Here is a 27,927-nt window from a genome sequence, read left to right on the forward strand (position 1 = left end):
CATTTTTTTTGTCTTTTGGGGTATGTTGAAGGTGATATTTGAGAACTGAAAGGCAGGACACCCCTGGATCTTTTTCTGGTAGTTTCCCCCATGTGTCAGGATACATCCTGCAAAATTTGAGGGTTTTCTGACTATTTGTGCAGTTGCAGTACCTTAATATGTACAATTACATAATTTCGCCAGGAGCTTTTCCCTAAAGGGCGTTTTTTGGCCCCTGAGGCCAAACGTCACCGAGTTGGGAGCAGTGTTGCCAACTCCTCAGTAAGGAAAGTAGCTATTGGCTGTCCTAAAAGTTGCTAGAAGTCGCCAAATGACGTCATCGCCTAATTTGCATAATTGGCCATTTGAACGTGATTGTAATGGACGCTGTAGGAGAGGAATAACGTTCTAGGAGAGACATACCCTGCGTTCCAAATCGCATACTTATACATTTAGTAGGTACTGCAGCTGCCCTTAGAAAGTATGTAGTTTAGTATGAAATATGCATGAGTATGCATACTATAGGGACAAACTCCATCCGTCCTCCCTGAGCTCCGCCCCTCTCGCTCACTTCCTCCTCCGTCTGTAGCTCCACATCTGAATGTTGTTGTCAAAATGGCGGTGCTGTTTCATACTGCGCTGTCTTCTGTCTGATTTCTGATCTGCTGTTTTCCTGTACCTGCTGCTGTACCTGAGCGAGTTGGGAGTGGTCGGTATCAACTCGTGATGGCCCAAGGTATAAGATAACAGGAAATCATAGTGAAAAAAACTTAGGAAAAAACATCCTGAGGGGTGGACCTGGCTCCCGGCCTAACACCCTAACCCACTGCCTAGGGCCGCTCGCTAGAGGCAGTAATTTCGCCTAGGGCGGCAACATAGACAAAACCGCCACTGTCCTCATCATAAACGCCTCGTATTCTGTGCTGTGGTTTAACCTGCGGTGTTTCACAAGGTTTGTTGTGTTGCCACAATTCCTTACCGTTTTTCCACAAACATCACAAACCACGTCTTGTCTGTCTGTGGAGCTGCAGTAGCTCGACACATAACTCCATTTACTGACGGAGCCTGAGTACAGGGTTGCCAGGTCTGTGAGACAACAGCAGCCAAACAGCAACTCAAAACCAGCCCAAAACCCGCCTAACCTGGTATAAAAAGGGCCCAAAAATCAGCCCAATACCAGAACTAAAAAATATGCCCATAAAAATCCATATATGTTGTTTTTAAAGTCCAACAGCATTGCTATAATTAGTACAAAATGCACTATAATATCTATAAAATAACACTATAAACATTGAAGGCAATTTCCCGAAACAGTTCTTTCACCTATTTAATTTACAGTATATCAGAACTTAAAATCTAATATGGGATACCTTACTTCAGCTGAGTGGTGCTGATGATGTGATTGGTCATGTGCTGAGTGGCCTCACACAGCATTGGCATATTATTTGTCTGTGGAGCAGGTGACATATGTGGATAGTTTATATGCTGATCTGGCCCGGAGTCAGTTTGACAGGATTTGGGTATAAACATCGGTCATTCACAATATGAATCTTTATTCATGACTGCTCAAGCCCAACCCGCGGACAAAATTTGTTGCACTTAAAAAGTAGCCCAATTTGGCGGAAAAAACGCGAACTTGGCAACCCTGACCGTGTGACTGACTCGGCAGTGACACCGTGCCGCTGCGCCTTCCGCACTTACCCAGACGGAAGAAAAAGTAGTTCCCACCAACCGCGCGTCATTTAGACAAGATCTCAATAGTTTAGATAATTTACAGTGTGTTCCTGTTAGTTATATACATTACCTCAAATGACTGAAGTATCAAAAGTATCGATATTTTGATTTGAGAATCGATTTTAGAGCATAAAGATCGGAGGTGTCGATATTTCAGTATCAATCCGCACATCACTATCGGAAAATTGACACGTGACGTCGCTTCTTCGCCGCAAGATGCACGTTTTCGTAGAGGATAATAAAACAATGCTAAAAATGAAAAATAAAGCTAAAAAAAAGATCCGGGGCTTTTGAGGAAAGGGCTTAAACAACAAAAGCCCCCCGCCGCCGCCCGGAATGTTGCCGTTGTTGCCGCTGCCGACGAGCCCGGTGAAACCGCTGAAACCAACGCCCCGGAGAGACGCGATGGGAGCTGAACTAAAGCTAAATTGATCGCTCGTCAACCGAATGGTATAGTTCATGTTCCAAAGGGTTAGGAAGAAGCCAGAAGCTCTTCAAGTCCTGTCCCTTCATATTGGCTGTGTGACTGAAAAATAGCTGCTAAATGTGTGATGGCGGCTGATCTCCAGTGTAGCTGCTGGGTCAGTCTAACTAACTGAGGCGGTGATGGCGGCTGGGTGGTGGCGGCCTGGCTCGGCTGCAGTCCGTGAGTTTTGTATGAAGGAGGTGCAGGCTGCCTCTAGCTTGGATGCACATTTGATCGCGTTTTTTTTTTTTTTTTTTAGAAAGCGCATGAGGACGTATTGGACATAGGACGAAGTACAAAATCACTGAAAAGATCAACAATTCAGTTTGCGGTGAAGGCTGTATAAAGGTTTCTGGGGCATTAACGCAGGACCTGCCTTTTTTTTTTTTTTTTTTTTTTTTTTTTTTTTTTTTTTTTTTTTTTTTTTACTAACTGAGGAGAAGGAGAAAAGATCGGAGATGTCAGGAAAGCTTTGTTCAACTTTCTGAAAGAGACAAGATTGGTTTAGAGGTGATATCGTTTGACGCCACACACTCCTGTATGCAGCTTAACGTTTGAAACACACAAACGCTAGAAGAGGAAGAAGAAGAAGGACGAAGTGGGCGGGCTCTGGTGTGTGACGTAAATACCCGGTTCCTGTATTGGAAACGGGCTTAACCATAGATATGGGTGAGACAGGATGTTGACAGATCCTGGGCTTAACCATTTCCGCAAAATGGGTTATGGGTAGATGATAGGCCCGTTTCCACCAGAATGTTCCTGATAGTATCTGGGGGGCAGGAGCTGCTACAGGAACGTCCTGTGGCTATCCTCTTTGGCTGCTTATTTATCAGTCCGTGAAGATTCATAGTGTGTACACTTTATATAGATCATAAAGTTTCATCTGTATCAGACACGAAACAGGTTTCTTCTTACCTTACATGTTTCGGTGGTATGCTTCCGCCTTCATCAGAGGTGTCACTAGGTGGTGTGTGACGTGTCTTATCAGCTGATGTTACGCTTAGAGGCGTAGCCGACCTGTCAAATTTGACAGGTCGGCTACGCCTCTCGCCGTCACTCTGCTGCTTGAGTACGCTGTCCCAGGTTGTGGAAAGCATGTAGGCCCCCTCGTCCCGGTTCATTGTGGTTTGCGCTCGTTTTCTGATCTCCACTGCCTCATTATCCAGCGCTGCTGTTTGTTGTCTTGAGTGCGGATGACTTTTGTCTTCTCCCAATCCATGATGTGGTTTTCCCGTTTGCAGTGGTCTGTTATTGCCGATTTTAAATTTTCCTGCAGTGCCTGTTCTTTTATTGCTCGTGTCTGTCTTTTCTCCGTCTCCTTTTCACACTCTTTTTGGTGTTCGTGCTTATTTATCATCTGTCTGCTGGGCTTCTCTGAAGGTGAGCTGATCGATACGACCTGCAGGTCCTCCAGCTGTGTGTGTGTGTGTGTGTGTGTGTGTGTGTGTGTGTGTGTGTGTGTGTGTGTGTGTGTTTGTGTGTGTGTGTAGTGTTTGGCAAGCTAAATGTAGTGAGCTAAGTTACCAGTTACTCCCCTGAACCCCTATTTAATGCAAACTGTTTTGGCCCACGGACCCCCTGGAGGGGACATTATTTCCCAGAGACCCCCTGACACCCGCAGCACCGATAAGCATCGCACCACATTTGTACTCTGATTAGCAGCATTAGCACATAGCCTCATCCAAGGGCGTAGGTTAGGCGGCGCCTCTGAGAGTTGATGTTTTTTGCATTTATGACTGCAATTTCACGTCATGTAGAGCTGATCAAATAAACAAGCCAACGATCATAATCAGAAAAAAAAACTACTACTCAGGGATTGACAATGTTTATACTGCATATCTGAATATCTACACTGACTACAAGTATTTAATAATTCTGTAATGTTGTAAGTTAAAGGCAACTAAAGAAAGACAAGCAGGCAATTTAACTGAGTTCTTGTCTTTAGTGCAGCTGTGCATCATACTGTACATCAACATTGTACAGAAACAAATAAAATATAATATAAAAAATGTTTGACAATAAATACCTAAATACAAACAGATTAGTGTCCAATGCTTTGCTCTCATTTGAAAAAAACATCTGTGTTGTTGAGACTCTACAGTTCTATAAGCTTGACATTTTAAATCATGGTTAGTAAAAATGGATCATTCCTGCTTCCCTGGAGACAACAGGCCTGATAAAAGCTCTCATGTCAAAGAAGCATGCTGAACTGATGAAGTAAACAGTGAAGAAAACAGTCTGTGTGTAGCTGCTGGCCAGCGAGCCAGACAAACTGAGGGCCGTCTCAGAATAGGACTTCAGAAAAGCCTTTAGCTGACATGTGGGTAAGAGCTGACAACTTATTTTTTCTGTTAGAGGGCCCCACAGAAGACGTTTTAGGGAGGTTGTCATGTTGCACTTCTTTTCTTGTGACTTTTAGAAGCCCTGCTTGGATCTTTTCAGTTTCTGTGTCCAGAAGCTCTTTATTCCCGGAGGACGTCATCCTCACCTGTCAGGGTCCCAGCAATGACACCATCCATATTAAGGTGTGGACCAGACCTGACCTGCAGAAATCCCAGTATGTCTTCATGCTCCGAGATGGTCACATAGATAAGACCCAGCAGCACCCGTCTTTCAAGAACCGGGTGGAGCTGAGAGACGGGAACATGAAGAACGGCGACCTGTCTGTGATTCTGAGGAACGTGACCGAAGACGACAGCGGGACGTACGAGTGTCGCTTCATAGCCGGCCAAGGGACACACAGGAAGAGAGGCGTCCTTCAGGTTAATCCCAGCAGCATCATCACCCTGAAGGTGGCAGATCCAGGTGAGTTCAGTCTCTACAGGGTGAACACACACTGATGTGAGAGGAGGGGCTCTGTCTTCAGCACAGCTGAGCCCAGCTCATTTTCAGACAAACACCCATGATGGACACTTTGCTGTCAGACAGTCACCTCTGTGCAGGTGGTCTGGAGCGGCTCTCTGTTTAAAAAGGGTCCGGACCTCGAGCCTCAAAGGGTTTACCCCACATAGACCTGCAGAGGTTTGTTTAAGCCGCTGACGACAAGACACACACACAGCCTAACTTCCTTGGTGTGAGTGTGAGCCCTGCTTCCCCTGGAGCCACACCGCCTGCAGCTCTGCACTGACACATCTGTGCCCTTGGTACTGCCAGGGCTCATGGAGTGGCTTGCTAAAATAGAGTAGCCTTCACTAAAGCCTTTAAAGCTGTATGCACACCACAGCTCAGTGTCCTGCTGTCACCAAGAGTCAAAGACAGGGGAAGGCCACATAATGGGTCAGAAATAATGGTTTTATAAAAAAAAAAGAAAAAAAAACTTGCAGTAGACAGGGAGTCAGTCAGTGGGGAGAACTGGGACGTTTCCAACCATGTTTTCTGCTTTTCAGATGCCAATAATGGACACGCCAACGATGGACACGCCAACGATGGACCTGCTGGACATGGACTTACCGCAGTGGCAGTTGTTGCAGCACTGGCACTGATTGGAGTTGTGTCCTGTGTTGTCTTTGTGATTTACAGAAAATGAAGAGCCCCTGGACAATAGCCCAGTCCTGGGGCCCCGGCCCCGGCCCCAGCCCCTGATGTTGTTTAGCTGCCAGCCACTCACTGTGAAGATGTTTGAGTTGGTTTTTCATTTGCCTGCTTCACTAAAACTGCCTTAGGATCCAGCAAGACTTTGCCAAACATGACTGCCACTTGTAGCTGCTGTACAATGCATTACATCAACTTCCCTGAGCTGATCAGTAGGCTGAATTATGCTTCTGCGTAGGAAGAGCGTACGGAGGTTGTGCGAAGCTTACGGGGGTTGTGCGACCGCCGCAGAGCCTTGCCGCGCGCCTCCCAAAAATTGTAACTACGCGGACCCTCCGCAGCCCCACAAGAGCTGTGATTGGTCCGCCGAAGTACATCATTTCCGGCATTTCGTTGCAACCGGCATCACATCCTGTTGTTGTGCCGGCCGACAGCGCCGTTTTTAAAACAACTGTTGTGTCTCGACTCGTCGGTTGTGTTTGAAAACTTTGGAGAGTGCTGGATCTCGCGGAAGAACGCCTGGCCGAGGAGGTGCGCAAGTACCCGCACCTATACGACTCGTCCTCTCGCCATTACAAAGACGTACAGAAGAGCAGTGACCATACGTCACAGGGTCTACGTTGGTGGGCGGAGAATTGTGTGTTTTTGCAGAGGTATGTTGGACACACGCGCTGCGTAGGAAATGCGTGCTTCGCACAACCCCCGTACGCTGAAGCATAATCCGGCCTTATACTGCAGTGCACTTTACCCTCCATCTGTCTTACTTGTGTCTGTGTTCTTTTCTTTCTTATTTATTCTCCTATTTCTCCTTATTTATTTTTCTATTTATACCCCTGGTATATATGAACGGTAGAATGTAGGATCTTGTGTCTGTGTGTGTGTGTGTGTTTGTGTTGAGGTGGGGGTGGGGGGGTTTGTCTTCATTTCTTATGGCACTTAATAAATAAAGACTATTTCTCCCAGAGACCAATGCATCTTGTTTATTTTATTAAAGCTCAACCAGAAACTAATTTTGAAAACACACTGATGCAGCTGCTGAGGAAATGCAGCTATTGAGGTCATTTCAGCAGGGTTATTTCAAAGTAAAATGACATTACATGAGCAACTGAGACCCAGAACAGTGGAGCAAAGACTGATTTAAAAAGGAAAACCTCACAATAAATCAGTGAGTGAGTTGCATAAGCTCAGTCCTCAAACCCCTTTCTACAGCACATGCAGTTTTATTAATTATTCCTGAAAAACTGCTCTTCTTTCATCTTGTCCTCACATGAATATTTTTTAATGAAAAACTAAGCAATACAGTTAATATTGTGCCTTATATCAGTAAATAACAAGTAGAACATGTGGACTATTAGGATGACACACTTCATCATTTTTTAAATTATTATTATTATTATTGTATCACACTGACAAATACAGTTAGGTGTACATTCTACATTAATTTCAGCTCTTCAGTAAGTGAACAGAGGATGGAAACGAACACATGCAAAGTTGCTACAGACGTTTACTGAACAGACATCAGCACTGGCTGACTGCTGGGATTCCTACACACCACCAGATGGCGCTGTGCTCCATGTTCTCAAAGCCCAGAGGCTTCAAATCCTCTGTCAGATGAGGCCTCCATGCTGTCTAGATGCAATATGTGTATTTTCAGATTTTTGTCTTGATGACTGATTTTTTTTTCTTTTTTTTCTTTTTTTTTTTTTTTTTTAAGAGTGGTTTGAAATCTGCCTTTCCATGCATAGGCGGCTGCTGTCATGTGACTGGCTTAGTTAGTTTGTGAACCCTCACATTAACTGACACTTGCCAATTAGCTCAGTGAGACAGAGCACTGTCCTTCATGCCAGAAACTGTGAGTTCAAGCCTCAATTGATGCAAAATGCACCTTTCTTTTCATCTTCCTATTCTCCACTTGTTGCTCAGAATTGCCTAAAATTGCCTGGTCCTGACCATTGCTGCGCAGCAACTATAATTTTTTTTTAGTTTTAGAGCTTGTGAAATTAATAATCTGGCCCTAATGAACACTTTAAAACAGGGGTGTCAAACTCGTGCCATGGAGGCCGAGAGGCTGCAGGTTTTCATTCCAACCAACAACTCCACCAGGTGATTTCACTGATTAGTCCCGCCTCTCTGTTTGGAGGTAGGGTGATCAGTGAAATCACCTGGAGGAGTTTATGGTTGGAATGAAAACCTGCAGCCTCTTGGCCTCCATGGCACGAGTTTGACACCCCTGCTTTAAAAGCTTCCCATCTAACAGACGCTGATGATTCAGATGTATATGCCACAAAAAAACAAAAAAAAAACAACAAAAAAAAAAAAACAATTTGTTCCCCCAGATATGTGTGAGTCTTGCAACCATTTTTGCTGAAGGCTCCTTTTAGGTGGGACTCCTTTTAAACTGAGACCGGAGCATGATCCGAAATGGGGATACCACTGTAGTCACAAGGTAGTCACAAGCCAAAGATGTTGATATTAAAAAATATCAATATTAGAATAAGACTGATGAGTACTAGAATAACACGAATACTCGACAGCATCAGGCTTAATGTCTCTCCAAAGCTGAACTGTCTCTCATAAAGTCCAGCATAGCTTTTCTGCTCTTGGTATGTGATTTATCTACGCCTGATGATCCATGATGTCCAGGATGTAGACTTAACCTCCACACCCACGGACATAACCAATGACAGAAAACAGAAACCATGATGGAGAAACATGAAAAACATAACACAGATGTTTCAACCCACACCCAACACTGTAAACCCTGAGCATGCAATCCCAACGCTGCAGGGCTTAGCGCTTACATGGCTAATTAGCAAGTTAACACATACAACATATCAACCTAATGTTCAACTGCTATTTTCCATGATGTAGTCTCTAGTGCACTTATCAACTTAGCAACCCACATAAGTCAGACAAGTCGCGCAAAGTTCGCATCACATATCCAAATATGTATTCATGTGCAATGTAAAAAGATCCCAAAGTACAAAAAAAAAGTAAATAAATCAGGGCTGATGTTAAATATCCTACACCAGTATGCATCTCTTAGTATCAAGAACACTTATCATATTATCAGGACTGAATGACATTCAGTGTCCATTATTAGTTCCAAACTTATTAAAGTCCAAAATACCTGAATGTCAGTGATGAAACCAAAGCAGGCACCTGTTACCTGTATGGAACGTTAATCCATATTTGTCATTCGGCAAGCCTGCAGGTAAGTTATTTAGCCTCAGCGTGACACCTTTTCTTAAGTTATCCACTCGATGAAGGCCTCCATGTTGGACGGCTTCTCAAATGTGTGCGACTGGTCCTCGCAGGTCACCGGGAGATGAGCTGGTAGCAGCGTGCCATATCGGATAGGGCATTTGGATCCTTCCTCTGGCCGATTCTGTGCACTCTCTCTCTCTCCAGCACCAAACCAGAGCACCACGGTGACAAGTCCGACACTTCTGGGATCCGGTTTTCAAGAAGGGCGCATGCTTCCCCTCCCTCCGATACTCTTATTTCAAACTGTGCAACGCGGTCCAAGCACTCGCACATCTCCTTCTTCACTTCCTCTGTTGCTGTTAAAATGCCATCAGGTTTTGTGGAGAAGTCTGATTTCAAAGTGTTTATGCCAGCCTGGTTTTTCCGAAGTCATTTCTATGACTCAGGCATTTCTATTTCTAGTCTACTGACCACATTCACCCATTCACACACTGATGGCAGTGCTACCATGCGAGGTGCCAAGTTGTCCATCAGGAGCGGTGAGGTCTTCAGTATCTTGCTCAAGGACACTTCGACTCACTCTGGAGGAGTTGGGGATCGAAGCAGGAACCCTCCGGTTACCAGACGACGGCTCTACCTCCTGACCCCTCCTGTCCCCCACGTCTTTGCATGAGTTTTAACTGACTTTCTTGCTGCAGTGGACATTCCAGCAGCTCAAAATGAATAAAACACAATGACGATGTTCTGTTTTTAAGAACATGGATTTTAACAGGATTTTTTTGCCAGAAGGTGGCGGAACACTAAACGTTGAGTCTTCCTAGCAAGCCGCCATAACCAGAACCAAACATTTCTTACTTCCAATGAAAGAAAAGTACAGCTTGATGGACCTCCCATGCTTTATGTAATAGTGATTAAAAATAAAACAAAAAAAACAGAACTCCACATATTGTTGCTTGATGTGCGCTCTACCAGGCGAGCCACTGGAGCGCTGTTTTTAATGCCATCCTTCTTTATGGAGCTGCTGTGCTCCGTGAGACGTTCTTCCTCTCCTACATGGCCTTTTCTGCGGGGACAAATAATGTTGGAGATCACGTTCTTGTGAGCAACATGACTAGAGTCAGTTTGTTTGATTGACACGTGATCTCTGGGAAGTGCAGAGCAGAAAAACCACAGAGATGAGAGATAAAGATGGGAAAAAAATAGGAAACAAAAAACAAAGAAAGAAAAAACAACAATCTCACAAATTGATGCTTTCATAACTTCTGTCTACGTGAGCTCACAAAACTCAGCAGTGGATCCATAAAAATACACATGGAGTCCAGCGTGGAGCGGCTGAGTGAACGTGGTCTGGACTCTGTGGAGGAGAGTCATTGTTTCAGAGACGCTGTACAAGGACAGAACACCTGCTCTCTGATCCAGGTACACTCCCACTCTGGAGGACACAGGGCCTTGTATGGGAGTTTCCTCACTGTCATGGATGAATTGAAAATTATTGTCGTGACACTCGAATGCCCAAGACTTTTCATTGTATCCAAATAGACTTTCATCCCCCAAGTATCCTGATATGCAGCTGCTATTGAAACTATACACTGTCCACTCCACTCCACTCCACCTCCCAGTAACAACGTCCAGTCAGACTCTCTATACTTAGGACCTGAGCATATGAAATGAATCTGTGTGAGTAATCTGTATATCGCTGTTTTCCTAAAATTCTTGTTACTTTTGTGTTCCCCTCAGATAATAAGAGCCGGCTGCTTGCTGTGTTTGTGTCCACTGTCATTTGACATGAATATTTTAAGAACTCAGCTCTGGTTCTGGGTTCAGGTTGTGGCAGTAAAGCATCTGGTTTAGTTACTGTTGAGATCTTAGTCTATTGCTCACTAAAAACGTCGTGCCGTTTAATTCTGAACTCTGGAGTCACATCCCTCACGCCAGGCAGAGGATGGATATCGGTGCTGAGAAGTTGTGTAGATCCACTGAGACATGACGGTGAGGGGTAACTGTGCAGGAAATGTGTGTGATCCTCTGTGTGTGAGAGCTGCTCCAGCTCAGCGTCTTTCCTCCTCAGCTCAGCGATTTCCTGCCTCAGCTTCTCCTGCAGTTTTTCGGTCCGACTCACCTCGGCTTTCTGCTTCAATCTGATCTGCTCCACTGCTTCATCAGCAGAGCGATTGATGGCCTCCACCTCTTGCTGAAGCTCCTTCATGTCTTCCTCTCTGTCCTGGATTTTCTGATGGATTTTTGGCCGATTCCTCCCGAGCTCTCTCTGCCTCTCAGTTCTTTCTGCTGCAGCTGAGACTGTGTTGTGGTCTTTATGTTCCTCCATGGAGCAGAGATAACAGATGCACTGCTGATCAGTGCGGCAGAAGATCTTCATCATTTCGTCATGACGAGAGCAGAGCTTGTCCTTCAGGTTCTTAGAAGGGTCGACCAGCTTGTGGTTTTCAAAGGCAGGAGATTCAATGTGAGGCTGGAGGTGCTGCTGGCAGTAAGAGACCAGACACACCAGACAGGACTTGAGGGCTTTCAGCTTTCTCCCAGTGCAGACATCACAGGCCACATCTCCAGGTCCGGCATAGCAGCCATCAGGAGGAGCAGCTTGGAGTCTTGTCCAGCTCCTCCACTAATTCTGCTAACATGGTGTTTTTCCGCAGGACAGGCCTTGGGGTGAAGGTCTGTCTGCACTGTGGGCAGCTGTAGATTTTCCTCTGGTCCTCTCCATCCCAGCAGCTTTGAATACAGCTCATGCAGTAGCTGTGACCACATGGAAGAGCCACCGGATCCTTCAGTAGATCCAGACAGATGGAACAAGAAAATTTTTCAGAGTCCAGCTGAGTTCCTCCCTGTGCCATATCAGCTCTCAGTGACAGCGAAGGTCTGACACCTCTATGGTAGTGTCCAACAAGAGCTTCCCAGAGAAACGTCTGAATGCTAATCTAAGTTCACCGAGAGCCCAGGTGAGAACACAGGTGAAGTTGAAGCTGCTTCTGAAATACAAACACAATTGAAAGAATGTGCATTAGCAATCATCCATAATTATCCAGTTACACAGGGGGCATAACAGATGGGCCAAAACAGATGCCCGAGCCACCTCGACTGGTTCCTCTCGATGCGGAGGAGCAGCGGCTCTACTCCGAGCTCCTCCCGAGTGACCGAGCTCCTCACCCTATCTCTAAGGGAGCGCCCGGCCACCCTGCGAAGGAAACTCATTTCAGCCGCTTGTATCCGCGATCTTGTCCTTTCACTCATTACCCAAAGCTCATGACCATACGTGATGGTAGGAACGTAGATTGACTTTTAAATCGAGAGCTTTGCCTTTCGGCTCAGCTCCTTCTTCACCATGACGGATCGGTACACCGACCGCATCACTGCGGAGGCTGCACCGATTCGCCTGTCAATCTCACGCTCCATCCTTCCCTCACTCGTGAACAAGACCCTGAGATACTTGAACTCCTCCACTTGAGGCAGGACTTCTCTGCCCTGCTGGCAATGCGAACCAAGCTCCTGCTCCGGTTGTACAGGGACCGAACAGCCCTTAGCAAAGGGCCTCAGACCCCATACTCCTCTGGAGCACCCCCAACAGGGCACCACGAGGGACACGGTCGAATGCCTTCTCCAGATCCACAAAACACATGTGAACTGGTTGGGCAAACTCCCATGAACCCTTGAGCACCCTCCGGAGGGTATAGAGCTGGTCCAGTGTTCCATGGCTGGGACGAAAACCTCATTGTTCCTCCTGAATCTGAGGTTCAACTATCGGCCGAATCCTCCTCTCCAGTACCCTGGCGTAGACCTTCCGGGTAGGCTGAGAAGTGTGATCCCCCTGTAGTTGGAACACACCCTCCGGTCCCCCTTTTTAAAAAGAGGGACCACCACCCCGGTCTGCCACTCCAGAGGCACTGTCCCCAACCGCCACGCGATGTTGCAGAGGCCTGTCAACCAAGACAGCCTCACAACATCCAGAGACTTGAGATACTCAGGGGGGATCTCATCCACCCCGGCCTCTGCCACTGAGGAGCTTGCAAACCCCCCCAGTGACCTCAGCTTGGGTGATGGATGATTCCACCTCTGGGTCCTCAGCCTCTGCTTCCTCGACGGAAGACGTGACGATGGGATTGAGGAGGCCCTCGAAGTATTCCTTCCACCGCCTGACAGTATCCCCAGTCGAGGTCAACAGCTCATCACCTGCAATGTAAACAGTGTCGGCAGTGTACTGCTCCCCCCTCCTGAGGCGCCAGACAGTTTGCCAGAATCTCTTCAAGGCCGACTGATAGTCCTCCTCCATGGCCTCATCGAACTCCTCCCAGCTACGAGTTTTTGCCTCCGCCACTGCCCGAGCTGCGGCACGCCTGGCCTGCCGGTACCCGTCAGCTGCCTCAGGAGTTCCACAGGCCAACATGGACCTGTAGGACTCCTTCTTCAGCTTGACGGCATCCCTTACTTCCGGTGTCCACCACCGGGTTCTGGGATTACCGCCACGACAAGCACCAGAGACCTTGTGGCCACAGCTCCGGACAGCTCCACAATATCACTAAAATTAGGCCCATGCTAAGAATGGCTGATGCAGAAACTGTTGTTCATGCATTTGCCACGTCTCGATTACCTTAATATTCTGTACTCTGGTCTGCCTGCCTCTGGTGCCAGGAGTCCTGCTGCTGCCAGAATCCAGGCCAGAACCAGAAGTTTGACCACATCACAACTGTCCTGGCTTCCCTTCACTCAGCAGATTTTAAATTTGTTTTTATTTACCTATAAGATTCTCAATGGGTTGTCTTTGAGCTATGAATAATATAATCCAGATTTGGGCTCTGAGGGCGGCTCAGTCTCTCCTGTCTTTGTTGAGTTTAGTTCCTGCTGGTTTAGATGTTCCTCCACAGTCTCTTCTTCTCTTTCCTGTCTACCTTCAGCTGTGACCATCATGTTTTCTGAGTGACTAAGCCATTTCACTTTGTCTTAGTCCTGCTAATGTTCTCCCCCTTTCTCCCTCATCTTCTGTGTGTGTGTGTGTGTGTGTGTGCCCTGTCAGTTTCGACCTGGTGACTTCGCTTCAGGCTCAGATTATTTCATTATTCCAGCGGGTTTGAGACGGTCGGGCTCTTTTGATGTGTGTCAGATGTTACAGACGGGGTGTAAAAAAAAAAAAAAGAGGGGGCATGTATGTTTGTACTCACATCATCAGGTCTATTTATTACTAACCCATGTGACCTATTGCTTTGTGTTTACTTACAGATGTAGGTTTATTCTGCTTGATATTTTTTTTCATATTTTTTCACATTATTATAGGATTATTATAGGATTCTTGCATAGTTTATTACTATAAGTTCCTCCTTTTTTCTTACCTTTTTTCCTATATTTACACTATGCATTACATCTGTCAAGTGCTTTGTTTGACTGTGTTGTGCTTTATCTATGTGTATTGATACTGCCTTGATTGTATATTGATATTCAGTATGTAGATGTTTATGTCAGACGTGTGAAAAAGTGATTGGTTGGAGTCACACCGCCACTCCTACTTAAGATTGCTTCTTTTGTTGGCACAAACATTTGCTTGAAAAAGGTCTATGACCCAAACGTCGCAATAAATTCTTTATTCTGGAAGTTGGCCAGCGTGCGGGAATTTTTTCTTCAAGTGCTTGGTAACGTTAGTCTCCTGCGGCGAGCTTGGCACCCGAATGTGGCCTGAGAGACCGGATCTTAAGACGCGTTGACGACAGGCTGCTGCTGCCAGAATGAACTGGATGGCTCAGGAGCCAAACTGATGCAAGGTGGAAACAGGGCCAGAGAGAGATGGTCAAGCAAGGTAGACAATGAATAGAGAGAGAAAGTGAGGGTGGCTAAAAACAAACGTTTCACAAAGGTTTTGAATCACAACAACAGCAAGGTTCTTCATTTTACAGGCATGACTGTACACAAAACAGTATAGGCTGATAGGCTCAGTCGTTTCTGGGATTAGCTGCAGACACACACACACACACACACACACACACACAAATGCAATATCTACTCCAGGCTGTCTGACAGAGACAAAAATTTACATTTAAACAATAAGCTAAGGACAGGCATTTGGACATCGATATCAATGTTAGCAGAACTAACAAAACATAGAACATCAATTTGCATATTTGAATTTAGTTTCTGTGGAGCAGAAAGCTGAAGCAGAATTTGCTCTTTAATGTGTATTTCCCATAAAGTGTGTAAACCAGTAAAATGAGCTGCTGGCTGCTTTTGGGAGCAGCGGACTGCACCTTTAATTAATGATGTAGCTGTTGCCAGGCTGTCCACTAACATCCATGCAGATACATGAAGGCTCAAACATCGAGGAGGTATCGCACATCAATATCAATCAATACTGATGACACACTCAAATAACCAGCTGGGACATGAGGGCTACTCACGCTGTGAAGCAGACACGTCACTTTCAGAGCAGCAGCATGAAGACAGAAGACACACAGACGGACCGTCCACTCCCTCATGAGCCAGAGGAGAACCAGAGGAGAAGAAAAGGAGAACCAGAGGAGAAGAAGAGGAGCAGCGAGGAGGTTCTGCTCGTTTCTCCACCCTCAGAAGATAAAAGCTGAGCTCCCATCCAAAGCTGCTGCTGTTTCTTGCTGTTGGTTTGCTGATTCACAGAGACTCGTTTCCGTCTTTAAACTGGCAGATCTGTGACAGGAGGAGGAGCAAGGAGACGTCTGCATATGATGTCTCTGTTTGAGAGGACGAGGAGGAGGAGGAGGAAGAGGACAAGGAGGGGGAGGTTGGGCTTTGCAGCATTTGCAGGAAATGGGGTGGTTTTAAAGAACCAGTGTGTTTAATAATGATGACAAATCAAATTGTTTTTGCTCACTATAACCTATAATTGAAATGAACACTACAGCCATGAAGAGTCACTGCAGTAAAGGAGTCAAAAACAGGTCCAAACTCACATCCATAACCAGCAAGGCCAGTAAAATCATCGGTCTCCCCACACCCAACCTTACAGACCTGAATACAAAGGCCATTGAACGCATAGCATCCTCAATAGAACAGGACATGACACACCCTCTAAACCACCACCTCATCCCACTACCCTCTGGACAAAGGTATAGGACTAAGCGCTGTAGGAGGGCCAGACTGGCCAGGAGCCTAATCCCAACAGCCAAAGCGGCTCTTAACAATAGACCCCGAAAATAATGAGGTGAACTCCTAATGGTCTTTATGTCTTATGTTATGTATGTCTAAATGTCATGTCTAATGTGCATGCAATGATGTCTGCTTCTGTATATGCAATGTTGTCTGTTCTTCGTGTTGGTCAAACTGTTGGGGTGTGCTGTGAAAACGAATTTCCCCTTGGGGACAATAAAGTCTAAAGTCTACTCCGTCGGGTTGGGATCGAAGCTGGTGGCTGCGTGGGACCACTGTAGTGCATCGGCAACAACACAAGCATGACTGGTTCCAGTTCAAGTTCAGATTTAATTAGAGCCAAATATCACTGTTCACAGCCTCAAACGGCTTCAAATGCCCACGTTTAAACTTAATCCTCAAAGCGGGCAAGAGAACACTCCCAAAAAAGCCCCAAAGCTGCAAGAGAGAAAATGGAAGAAATGTTGAAGGAGCACAGAGAGGAGAGGCCACTCCTGCCAGACAGGTGGGCAGCAGGTGAGCAACCCACTGAGCAAATCACACACATTACAGTCATGAAGCACGAAGCTACTGCAAGAAAACACAGTAGCAGACAATATGACAAGAGAAGCAGCAGGATGCTTAGACTCAGGTAGCACACACACACACACACACACACACACACACACACACACAGGGACCAGCATTTCGGTCTTGCCAGCGTTGAGCATCAGGAACTCAGGAAATCACCCCGAGGGAGCATGGAGATGGAGAACAGGAGAGGACCAAGGACGGAGCCCTGAGGAACACCACAGTGAAACTCTCATGATCTTGATGTTTTTTTTCTAACATTAGTCTGTTTTTTGTTATTTATTTATTTACTAATTCTTTCCTTATAGCCTCGAAATTTCCCACTTATCTTATTTTTGGAATTTCTACATTTCAAGTCATTTTCATTTTTATTTTATTTTTTTTAGTTTCTGGACATTTCTCGCTCGTTGAATTGCGCAAAGATCTGACTTCCTCGATTTTGTTGCATTTCCGGCGGGGTGTAGCAATACATGGAGGGTTCGATCCAAAGTGTAAAAGCAGTGACCAATCAGACACAAGCAGTCTGATTGGTCAGGCTGGGTTAAAATAGTATTCCATCATCATATCAACTGTCATAAAACATTGTGCAGCTGAAAAATAAAACAGATCACTGTGTGTAGTTTGGTTTCAGCCTCTTCACTGCCAAAGCAAAAACGCAGACAGACAGAAAGTAGTCCCGCTAAATGTGATGATTGGCTGTGTGAAAGTTTTGTTTGGCTGTAAATGTGTAAAAATCATAATTGTTGTGTATGTTTGATGTTTAAGGGATAATCTGTGACATTTCCATCTAAGTTCATGTCTGTGTGACTGCTGCTCCACACTGTATGAATGTAATAATGAATGAAATGCTGTAATAATTTACTCTGAATAATTTTGGATGTTTATAATGTTGTCTACAATGTTTTACTGTTTTTACATTGTTACTATTATGTGATTTTTTTTTTCTTCCTACCTTTCTAATGGGGATCCTTTTAACAATAAACAATAACCACAATGAGGAAAACTTTCTTTCAAACTTTATTGATTGTTATTGTAAACGTTCACACATCAGATCAGAGAAGCCTGGAGAAGGAGAGAGGATTCTGGTTCAGTCTGTGGGAGAGTTACAGCAGGAAGTCAGCTCTGTAGAAAAAACATCAGCTTTCTGCCTGCTGAGGATGATGACGATCATAATAATAATCACATTTATATTACATACATGATTATACTCATCACAGTTTTTGCCAACTGGGTAGTTAAATTTGATTTAGTTTTCTTTATAAACTAATTTTAGTTTTGATCTTTTTTCCACATTCTTAATACAGGCATGTAATACACACAACAGGCACAACAATATAATGGCATGGCAATATAACTTCAGAAACCAAAAAACTGGAAATGAGATAAAAGAGCAAATAATAAAAAAAATCGATAGGTTGCCCTCAAAAAATGTGAATAAGAACATTGAGAACCTGAAGCAGAACCTGCAGCCATTATTTTTCCATAAAGAAATTTAGCCCCACAAAGTTTTTTTTTTTTTTTAAGAAACTTAAATTCAAATTAGGTCTCCATTGAATTTTAAACAAAAATATTTCCCCAAACTCTCCTGGGACATTTTTCATCCATAAGCCCCTCCCATCCACAATGTTTAAAGGTGGAAATTTAAAATAAATGTTGAGTGGCCTTAGCCAGAGGAAGATAAAAAAAAAACAAAAACAAAAAAAAACCCCAACAAAAACATGAACTATTCTAAAATGTAATGGCCGTTCAGCCAAACAAGAACAAAACATCAGGACATGTGACTTATCATCAGGACGTTATCAAGAGGCAAAATCATTTTAATCACATGAATCAAAACCCAAATTATTTTTTTAATGTAAAGTTCTTTGTTGCCATTTGATTGACAGGTGATGTCTGGGTGATGTCAGCAACAAAGATGGAGACTAAAGTAATGATGATAATAATAATGACGATGCTGAGACACTGACTCCGTTTACATGCACACCATATTCTGATTCAGGTCAGTATTCTGGTTAAGGTCATATTCTGAATAAGGTGTTTATATGCGCTGCAGCAGCTGGAATATTCCATTTACATGTTCCTTGGCATGTTCCCGTGTTTCTGCGTATTCCACGCTCTTATGTAATGCAACACTCAACCTGCGGGGGGCAGCAGTACACCTATAGGCATCTGGTCTGCCGGAAATACAGAAGAAGAAGAAGAAGAAGAAGAAGAAGAAGTCGTCGTCCCCACAGAGAGACGTCTGAATGCTGATCCCAGTTTCCTGAGAGCTCAGGTGAAAACACAGGTGAAGCTGGAGCTGGTTCTGAAATACAAAAAACAATTGGAAGAATGTGCATTAATAATCATCATTAATTATCCAACTACAGAAGAACTCATTTTTATCATTTCCATTCATACAATATGCAAAGGACAGACATGTGAACATCATTTATTGTCTTTTATTTATTTATCAAATTATTAATAACAATTTTCCAGGAAATAAAGCAGTTTCTTCAAAAATAACAGTTAAAGGATTAGTTCCCACATCAGTGAATATTTGTGTTAATTAACTGAGATCTTAACACTGACCAAAATAATTGTGATTTTAAAGGCAGAATATGTGGTTTCACCTTGTTATAGCATGGTAAGAGATGATGAATACTTGATACTCTAAGAATTTAACTTGTACATAGCATTTTGCTCATTTTTTTCATGATTTATGGACATGAAAACATTGAGATTCAAGCAAACACAGTGGTGTGCCCTGCCTTATGAAACAAAAAACACTAATTGCAGCAGATATAAAAGTGCCTTGACTGTAATGCAGACCTGGACAAGGTGCAGAAGAAACCAACATGACTTTTTTTGAAGTTTGGATTCAGGCACCCTGACGACCCTGAGACTCATGCCAGGCTTGGATTTATTGGTCATTGATTTTTCCCTTAAATTAAGAGTTTTAACGTGAACTCAAACCTCTCTCTCTTTTCCACTGGCAGTTTCAGTTCAGCCCGTATCACACACTGAAATAATGTTGTTAAAGCCACTTTAGAAAAAAAAAAAGCTCTCTGTGCTGCTCATGGATGTATAGAGAGCCAGCTCGTTGCAGTATGGCTAGTAAATCCATTACCACAGCAGACACAGCAGATCCTCCAGTAAGCAGCAGCTCTGCCTCTCTGCTTTCCTGTAAATTACGAGGCGATGAGCAGTGGATAAAAAACAACGGTACGTCACATCTGCTACACAAGACCACGGTCCATCAGCAGGAAAACTTAAGACATGACAATCATTTACGCTGATGACACCCCGCTGTGCCAACGGGCCGAACAAGACCAACACAAGCAGCGACACAAACGCTTCAAACTGTCAGCGCAGAAAGAACTGATTCAAACAGGGCAACAGAAATCACTGCAGTGACCGGGACATTTCCAGCGGCGGATATGAGAGGCGACTCCTGAGACTCTGCTGAGTGTGGTCGAGCCACAGTACACTGTTCCCACTGCTCCCAGTTCAGCCAGAACCTCAAAAACTACAGGCCAAACCACTAATATGTGTGTGTGTGTATGTGTGTGTGTGTGTCGCTGAGCTCCTACCTGAAGCTGCTTCTTCATCAGAGGAAGACAGAGGCTCCTCTCCCGCTGCAGAGAGACGAGGGAAGCCGAGAGGAGGAAACTGCCTCATTCTGTCCAGCCTCCATCCGCCATGCTGCTTCAGTCATGCACCACGTGGACTTCAGATTCCGCAATGTGTGTATGTGTGTGTGTGTGTGTGTGGCTGAGAGAAGTTTGAGCAAAGCAGCCCCAACTGTGATTGGTCCAAAACATCAGGTGAGGTTCCTCCAACCCTACCCCTCATTTATTTGGTGGTATAATCTGTCCAGGCTTCGGTCAGTCAGCAGTTCAGTCCAGAGAGCCGTATCTCCTGATCTACTGGCTGGACGTCACCATGAACTGCAGCAACAATGTTCATGATGCCTCGGCTGGTGGTTCTCAGCCTTTCTGGCCAGTGAATTCTTAAAAGAAACCAGTGTCGGCTCCAGACATCCTGTCACGACTCGCTCATGCAGGGGGAACAGTCCACCTTCAGCTCAGGCTGTTTCATTTCCTTAGTTATCAGAAAAGGCCTTGCATTTTAAATTTCCTTTGAATTTCATCAGAAAACTAATCCATTGGAAACCACTGCCCAAGACCATGAAGTCTGTCCATTTTGGTGATCACAGCCCTTTCCACCACCAGCAGGCTAAACTATCAATATTTTTAATATTTTCAATATTTATAGTGAAATATCTCAAAATCTATTCAGTGGATTTTGGTGGCAACATTCATTTTGGGTAGTGCAGTGATTTCCACACAGGGGTGGGCATGTTGTCGTAAGGCTGCAAAAATACATTCTTTTCTCAATAATGGAGGCATAGAAATTTGTCGAACATGCACTGTAGCCATATAATGATGTCACAATGTCTACATTCAATCAGAGGCCACTGAAGCCCCACTGAGCACAACGGTGTACAAAACTGACAATGACTGGAGAGCGATGGCAGCTTTCCTAGATATCTGATGGCATGAGCAAATTTTGAAGCCCAATGCTTTGCCTAAAAACAAACGTATCATAAAATCCAAAAATATAGAAAGGTACCATATACAATGAACATTACATCATTTTGTACCAGGAAGCACAAAATTTTAATTTTTGTTTTTAAAAAATTGAAGGTTAAAGCTTAACATGTTATTCCAGTCAAGATTTGGATTTGAGTGTTTTTGATCGGACGGAGCGTGGCGTGGGGACGGGGGAGGAGCTCTGCGCAGTTTGGACGCACCGGTGGGTCTTCAGCTGAGACGACCACAGGAAGTTCTTCTTACACAGGTCACACCAGTACGGTTTCTCTCCGGTGTGGATACGCTGATGCTTTGTGAAGTGACTTGAGTTGCTGAAGCTCTTCCCGCAGTAATTGCAGCTGAACGGTTTCTCTCCGGTGTGGATACGCTGGTGTTCTCTGTAGTACGTGGAGTAACTGAAACTCTTCCCGCACTTGTCGCAGTAGTACGGTTTCTCTCCCGTGTGGATGCGTTGGTGGCGTTTGTAATGACTTGATTTGCTGAAGCTCTTCCCGCACTGTTCACAGCTGTATGGTTTCTCTCCAGTGTGAACACGCTGGTGTTCTTTGTAGTGACTGGAGTTGCTGAAACTCTTCCCACACTGGTCACAGCAGTATGGTTTCACCCCAGTGTGGATCCGCTGGTGTCGTCTGTAGTGGCTTAAGTCATTGAAACTCTTCCCACACTGGTCACAGCAGTATGGTTTCTCTCCTGTGTGGATACGCTGGTGCCGTCGGTAGTCGCTCAAGTTACTTAAACTCTTCCCGCACTCTTCACAGCTGTATGGTTTCTCTTGACTGTGGCTACGGATGTGGTCTCTGTAGTTGCTTGAGTAGTTGAAAGTCTTCCCGCACTGGTTACAGCTGTATGGTCTCTCTCCAGTGTGGCTGCGCCGGTGTTCTCTGTACGAAGTCGGATAGCTGAAACTCTTCCCACACTGGTCACAGCTATATGGTTTCTCTCCAGTGTGGATGCGCTTGTGTACGTTTAATGAACCTTGTTGTGTGAAGCTCTTCCCACACTCGTCACAACTGTATAGTTTCTCTCCTTTCCGAGCCCTCTGGTGACTCTGCTGCGATGGTGCCTCAGATGGTTCGTCACGTGGCTGACAGGGTTGAGGTCCGCTTGTGTCTTCCTGTTTAAATGAAAAAGAAGGAGAGAAGGCATTTGTTTATTTTTGTTTTACACTAAACATTACTGTGCAGGAACATACAGGATGGTTGAAACCTGAAGTGAATACTGAAGACAGCAAGTCCAGGACCGTATTGTGTTCCGTTAGCCTCCGCAGTCCAGATACAACAAAGATGATGCAACTTCTTGCGTGTTTGTAAGGTTCAAAAAGTCCTCTAGCCATTTATTTATGTTAAAACAATCACCTTTCCTAACTTTACAGTTCATTTTTCTAATTATTATATCATTTTGTTTGAAGGCGTGCTAATTACAATAATTTTTAGTGAAAGGGTGTATTGACTGAGACCTTCAGACCACAGATCACTTGTCTACTTCAGGTAGGGAATGAGTTCTTACTTCAAGTGAAGGAGTTTAAGTATCTCGGGGTCTTGTTCATGAGTGAGGGAACATTGGAACGTGAGATTTGCCAGAGAATCGGAGCAGCAGAGGCGGTACTGCGTTTGCTGTACAGCACTGTTGTGATGAAAAGAAAGCTGAGCCAGAAGGCAAAACTCTCAATCTACCGGTCAATCTTCGTTCTACCCTCACCTAAGGTCATGAGTGATGGCTCACGACCAAAAGAACAAGGTCGCGGATACAAGCGGCCAAAATGGGTTTTCTCAGGAGGGTGGCTGGTGATCCCTAAGGGATCCCTAAGGGATAAGGGATAAGGTTTTTATTCCTTAGGGATAAGGTGAGAAGTTCAGTCATCCGTGAGAGACTCGGAGTAGAGCCGCTGCTCCTTTGTGTGCAAAGGAGCCAGTTGAAGTGGTTCGGGCATCTGGTAAGGATGCCACCAGGGCGCCTCCCAAGGGAGGTCTTCCTGGCACGTCCAGCAGGGAGGAGGCCACGGGGCAGGCCTAGGGCCAGGTGGAGAGATTATATCTCCACACTGGCCTGGGAGCTCTTTGGGATCCCCCAGTCAGAGCTGGTGGATGCTGCTGGGGAAAGGGAAGTTTGGGGTCCCCTGCTGAAACTGCTTCCTCCGTGACCCGACTCAAGATAAGCGGTTGAAGATGATGAGGAGGAGGAGGATGTATTGACTGAGCTAAACTTAAGTTAAAGATTTTTTAAAGTGTGTCTCTAACTACATCCCAGAGTCCCTAAGCAGCTGGACAGAAGCACAGAGACAATGCCACGATAAGCCTGACAGATCTTGATATATCAGCCCCTCGTACATCTAGAGGGGCTGATATATACCCTGTGCAGTATTTTCAATTGTACTGCCCTACATAGAGTATATATGACACATTTAAACAGTGATTCTGAATTCCTCCAAATTCTTGAGTGGACCTAGGTCCTGCTTTGTATTAAGGTCCTTGAAATAAGTGTTAGTTAATAGGTCTTAAGACCTTATAAGTCCTTTTCAAGATGCTTATTAACATTAATAAGTGTTAATACTTAATTATTAATAATTAGCAGACTGTGCGTTAATAACAGCATCATAAACATGTTTAGTGTGAGATTGAGACATTTGTGAGCCCTCATAAGAGGCATCACAAAACAAATTTATTTAGTTTAATGATCTTAAAATGATGGGATTATTAAACCTTTACGTGAGCTTTTGTTGTTGTTGCTTTGTTAAAGCAACTACAAGCAACTTTCATTTTGTGTTGATAATAATGGGCGTTGATCATCACCCCGTGTCGTAAAGATCTTGATCTGGCCCGGTTATGAAAGCGAGACAAAGAAAGACCTCGTCATAGTGAGAAGAGACACTGTTGCCTGGACCACAGCAATGAAACGGAATGAAACACCTGCAGCGATAATACGTCACGCAAAAAGCAGCATGAAGGTAACCCAACGTGATGGACCTGCCTTCAAGTGGGCTGCGGCAAGAAACTGAACGGTTCAGAAACAGAGACGCCTCCAGCTAGCAACACTCTGGAACAACTATGGCACACTGAAAGTTGTACCATAGTTGATAATCTAACCATGTCAATTGTTTTCAGCAAATCTCTTAGTTACATTAATATCGATCATGTGAAGCAGCCATTCGCAGTCGGTCTATTTGTGGGGTGCCGGTAAAGAAGGGAGGAAAAAGTCGTCATCGTGCCCAAAGGCGACACACAGGGCTTCACTGTTAGAGACACACTTTGAACCAGGTAGCCCTGTTGTCATAGAAACACAAATCCCAGCCAGCAAGTACAGCCGGGCCAGCACATGTTCATCGAAAAATGGCATAAGACAGAAACTGGTCCAACGGATTGATTCTAAAAACTGATTCAGGACAGTTAATGAATTGTTACAGCCTTGATAACATTTTCCCTTCATCAGTCGGTGACAAAGAAAAAACACGCATACTGTGATGTCATGACATGACATTATTATTTCATCCAGACAACAGCAGCTGATGGGTCAGAAAAATCATATCTATATTGGCCAGTGAGGCTGAAGGGTCACTTGACTGGGTCCCCACTAAAATGAGATATTACAGTGTTAAACGTGTGTCTGAAAACTGAAAATTGTATTATTCTCAAAACAATGTCACATCACCATGACACCCAGAGTCGACATTTCAATATGACGAACTAATTTGGAAGACTTGGTTGATTTCAGTGTTGTTAGTGTTATCAGGACAAAGACAGGGCTCGTCCCCTGAACGCATCGATAGCAGGTTTACTGCGTTCTTACTAGGGATGCACCGATCCGATATTAGCATCAGATATTGGCGCCCATATCAATATTTTACCTGGATCGGGTATCTGTAAAAGCAGCCAATTTGTACGACCGATCCTTCCCCTTTAGATCTTTGTGGCACGGGCTATGTCACATGGCACATGTGCCCCATGCCGCGAGAGTTGATTGAGTTGAGTTGCAAACACAAGCAACATGGAGCGAACAAAAGAGTCTGTGATATGGAGGTATCACCCTCAGCACGCCAACTAGCTCGACAGCAGTTTGCAGTGTATGTAAAATGAGTGTTGCCGGAGGGGTGGTCGCACTGCCAGATATAATACCACAAATTTAATCAGGCACCTCCAGAAACACCACGCAAAGGAGCACAAGGAGTTCCAGCAGCTGAGCAGATCAAAGGGACAGCCGCTGCTGTTGAGGTTTGTAGCTTCTTAAATCAACAATGAGATCGGATCGGTATCTGGTATCGACCAATACGTAACGCCCCAGTATCGGTATCGGCACCGGAACTGAAAAAGTCAGATCGTTGCATCCCTAGTTCCTAAACAGGACACGCCCCCCTCAGCATCATGACTGTCATAATATCACAATGTGAAGTGAGAAACACGTTAACACTCTGATGGTCCCACTGGATCATCACCGTCGTCACAACAGCGACCAGGTTTACATGGACCACTAGACTCTGATATGAACCTGATCTATGGCGCCTACAGGCTGTGAGAGTTCAGCGAGCTCATGAGTTTATGGCGAGCCTCACTGAGCGACACGGATCTGATAAACGTGACGCCCAGTCTGATGTCTGACGACTGTACGATGATCGTCAGGATAAATCTGCTACATAAACAGATTATTGCTTTATTTATTGAGGTGTGAGTCCGGGCTTTGGATTATTATTTCCATGTTGATGTTTTTCTCACCTCTTGCGACGAGCTCATTTTGCCGCCTCCGCTTCCGTCTCCAAGTCCAATACAGCTGCCAGTCAGCTGTGATGTCATCAAAGAGAGACGGTCATTAACACAAAGAACAAACAACAACAACAACAAAATACAAACTGCCGGTTTCTGTTTCCTGTCAGTCAGAGACAAAACAGCCAGGAATTCACAAATGATTTGTTGGATTTGTCAAATAATATCTGGATGCTGCTTTTTAAAAATAAATAAATAAATAAATAAATAAATAAATAAATAAATAAACTGGTAATTTGACCTCTGTGAACTGTCAGGGTTAAAATTATTTTTTTTTAATTTTACAAATTTCTAAAATTTTTACACTTTTAAAAAAAATCTTAGTTTTTTTTCTAAAATGTTAATAGTTTTGCATATTTTTGATAAGTTACTGTTTGCTTTGGCCCATTTTATAATTGTTGAATTTTTTTTTTTTTTTAGCTGTCTCTTTTTTCCCTTACACTCTGTTGCCTCCTGCCTGCTGCGCGCGCACGCGCACGCTCACACACACACACACACACACACACACACACACACACACACACACACACACACACACACACACTGTTGTTTTGCCGTACTGACGAATATGGTGAACTATAACACCGTTTTTGTTTTTTTCTTTTTAATAATCAGAACAGATTTTGATGAGATACCCTGGAAAACATGACAGATCTGGAGGAGCTGAGAATAAATGCTATGATTCGGCCTGTAACGCACAGTGTGTGTGTGTGTGTGTGTGTGTGTGTGTGTGTGTGTGTGTGTGTGTGTGTGTGTGTGTGAGAGAGAGAGAGAGAGAGAGAGAGAGAGAGAGAGAGAGAGAGAGAGAGAGAGAGAGAGAGAGAGAGAGAGAGAGAGGAGGACAGAGTCTCCTGTGTGTCCTACCTGTCCTCAGGTGAGTCTCCTCTCCCGGCCCAGAGAGCCGAGGGAAGCCGAGAGGAGGAAGCTGCTTTGTTGTGTTCACCGTCCGTCCGCCATGTTGCTTCAGTCCCGCTGCTTCTCCTCTCCTCCTGCGGGGCAGACGCGACGCTGCGGCGGCACACACCTGCTGGCCGGAGCCGCTCTGAGGACTCCGAGCTCCGGACCTCGGGGATTCTTCCAGAAGCGAAGCGGAGCCGCACAGCTGGAGGAGGAAGCGGCCTTTGGCTCAGCGGCTCTGCGGCAGTGTGTGCTGCTGCTGCTGCTGCTGCGGGGCGACCGCACATCTCGCGAGAGAAGACGAGAACACGTCGATGGAAACAAACCCGGGAGAAGCGACTCGCCTCTCAAACACAAACAAACAACAAAAAGATAAAATAATAAAAATGAATAAACCGCTTACATACCACAATGCGAGAGTGAGCACTTTCTCAGTTTATCTATGAATGTTTATGAATTTGTTGCGGTGGGATCATTGAGCTGCTGGGTCGCAGTGGCTTTGAAAATGAGGACTACAGCGACATCTGGTGGTCGGCAGGAAGTACTGCACCCGTTCAAAGTCAGGCTTAACGGCTGCGTTTTTTAATTCCCTCACAGCTGAGTCTGCACATTGGTCACCGTTTACTATCTACATCTGGAGTCAAATAAAAAATCCAAATAATAAGTCCAATAATAAATTACAAAAACACCATAACTGTTTTTATTTATTACTTATTTATATTTATTTGTTTATATATATTTATATATTACTTATTTATTGTCTTTATTGTATATATTTAGTCTTTATTGTATATACTTATTCTTAATTTTATTTTATGTTTCTATTGATGCTGCTGTAACGTGGGAATTTCCCAGTTTGGGATCATCAAAGTAAATCTATCTATCTACTTGTCGGCAGTCGATTATCTAAGAAACCGTCTTGAACGAAATGTAAATTCAGCCCAGCTGCTGTGCGGGACTTTTCTGACTGAGGAGAGATCTGAAGAAAGTTCTAGAGAAAAGAAAAAAAAAAAGATCCTACCGAGGGAATCATCCCACATGATGTAAGAAAAAAGCCTTGAAGTGCGTTAAAACAGTC

At 44.6% G+C, this 27,927-nt stretch overlaps 2 protein-coding genes and 1 pseudogene across 8 annotated transcripts; 1 reads left to right on the forward strand and 2 right to left on the reverse strand.

Moving 5' to 3' along the window:
- The first annotated feature begins 1,834 nt into the window (after window positions 1–1,834).
- LOC115376710 (uncharacterized) lies at window positions 1,835–22,701 on the forward strand. Of its 4 annotated transcripts, XR_003929829.1 has the most exons (4): window positions 3,240–3,559; window positions 4,622–4,984; window positions 5,566–5,966; window positions 22,689–22,701. XR_003929829.1 is itself a non-coding variant. In XM_030076474.1 (3 exons), exons 2-3 carry the CDS (start codon window positions 4,747–4,749, stop codon window positions 5,703–5,705), a joined length of 378 nt encoding a protein of 125 aa, XP_029932334.1. In that variant the 5' UTR covers window positions 1,835–2,163; window positions 4,622–4,746; the 3' UTR covers window positions 5,706–6,041. The 4 variants fall into 4 exon arrangements, 3 of the variants coding, with proteins under 3 accessions (XP_029932334.1, XP_029932332.1, XP_029932333.1); XM_030076474.1 differs by lacking the exons at window positions 3,240–3,559; window positions 22,689–22,701 and adding an exon at window positions 1,835–2,163 and having other exon boundaries at window positions 5,566–6,041; XM_030076472.1 differs by lacking the exon at window positions 22,689–22,701 and having other exon boundaries at window positions 5,566–6,041.
- On the reverse strand, window positions 10,035–11,769 carry LOC115376957 (E3 ubiquitin/ISG15 ligase TRIM25-like; annotated as a pseudogene).
- LOC115376663 (putative zinc finger protein 833) lies at window positions 18,739–27,153 on the reverse strand. Of its 4 annotated transcripts, none has more exons than XR_003929825.1 (4): window positions 26,817–27,153; window positions 25,905–25,970; window positions 20,179–22,315; window positions 18,739–18,905 (listed from the first exon to the last, which is right to left on the reverse strand). XR_003929825.1 is itself a non-coding variant. In XM_030076400.1 (3 exons), exons 2-3 carry the CDS (start codon window positions 25,920–25,922, stop codon window positions 21,320–21,322), a joined length of 1,014 nt encoding a protein of 337 aa, XP_029932260.1. In that variant the 5' UTR covers window positions 25,923–25,970; window positions 26,817–27,153; the 3' UTR covers window positions 19,732–21,319. The 4 variants fall into 4 exon arrangements, 1 of the variants encoding a protein (XP_029932260.1); XR_003929824.1 differs by having other exon boundaries at window positions 18,739–18,911; XR_003929826.1 differs by lacking the exon at window positions 18,739–18,905 and adding an exon at window positions 19,722–19,769.
- Window positions 27,154–27,927: the final 774 nt, after the last annotated feature.

This window comes from Myripristis murdjan, chromosome 18, assembly GCF_902150065.1.
Source record: "Myripristis murdjan chromosome 18, fMyrMur1.1, whole genome shotgun sequence".
NCBI lineage: Eukaryota > Metazoa > Chordata > Actinopteri > Holocentriformes > Holocentridae > Myripristis > Myripristis murdjan.

What these genes read in the sequence shown, in the direction of transcription:
- LOC115376710 (XM_030076472.1), top strand. Translation starts at nt 3,373, where the DNA reads ATGACTTTTGTCTTCTCCCAATCCATGATGTGGTTTTCCCGTTTGCAG. An exon ending in TCTGCTGGGCTTCTCTGAAG is followed by an intron (nt 3,560 to 4,621) that starts GTGAGCTGATCG and finishes GGATCTTTTCAG; the next exon opens with TTTCTGTGTCCAGAAGCTCT. An exon ending in CCTGAAGGTGGCAGATCCAG is followed by an intron (nt 4,985 to 5,565) that starts GTGAGTTCAGTC and finishes TCTGCTTTTCAG; the next exon opens with ATGCCAATAATGGACACGCC.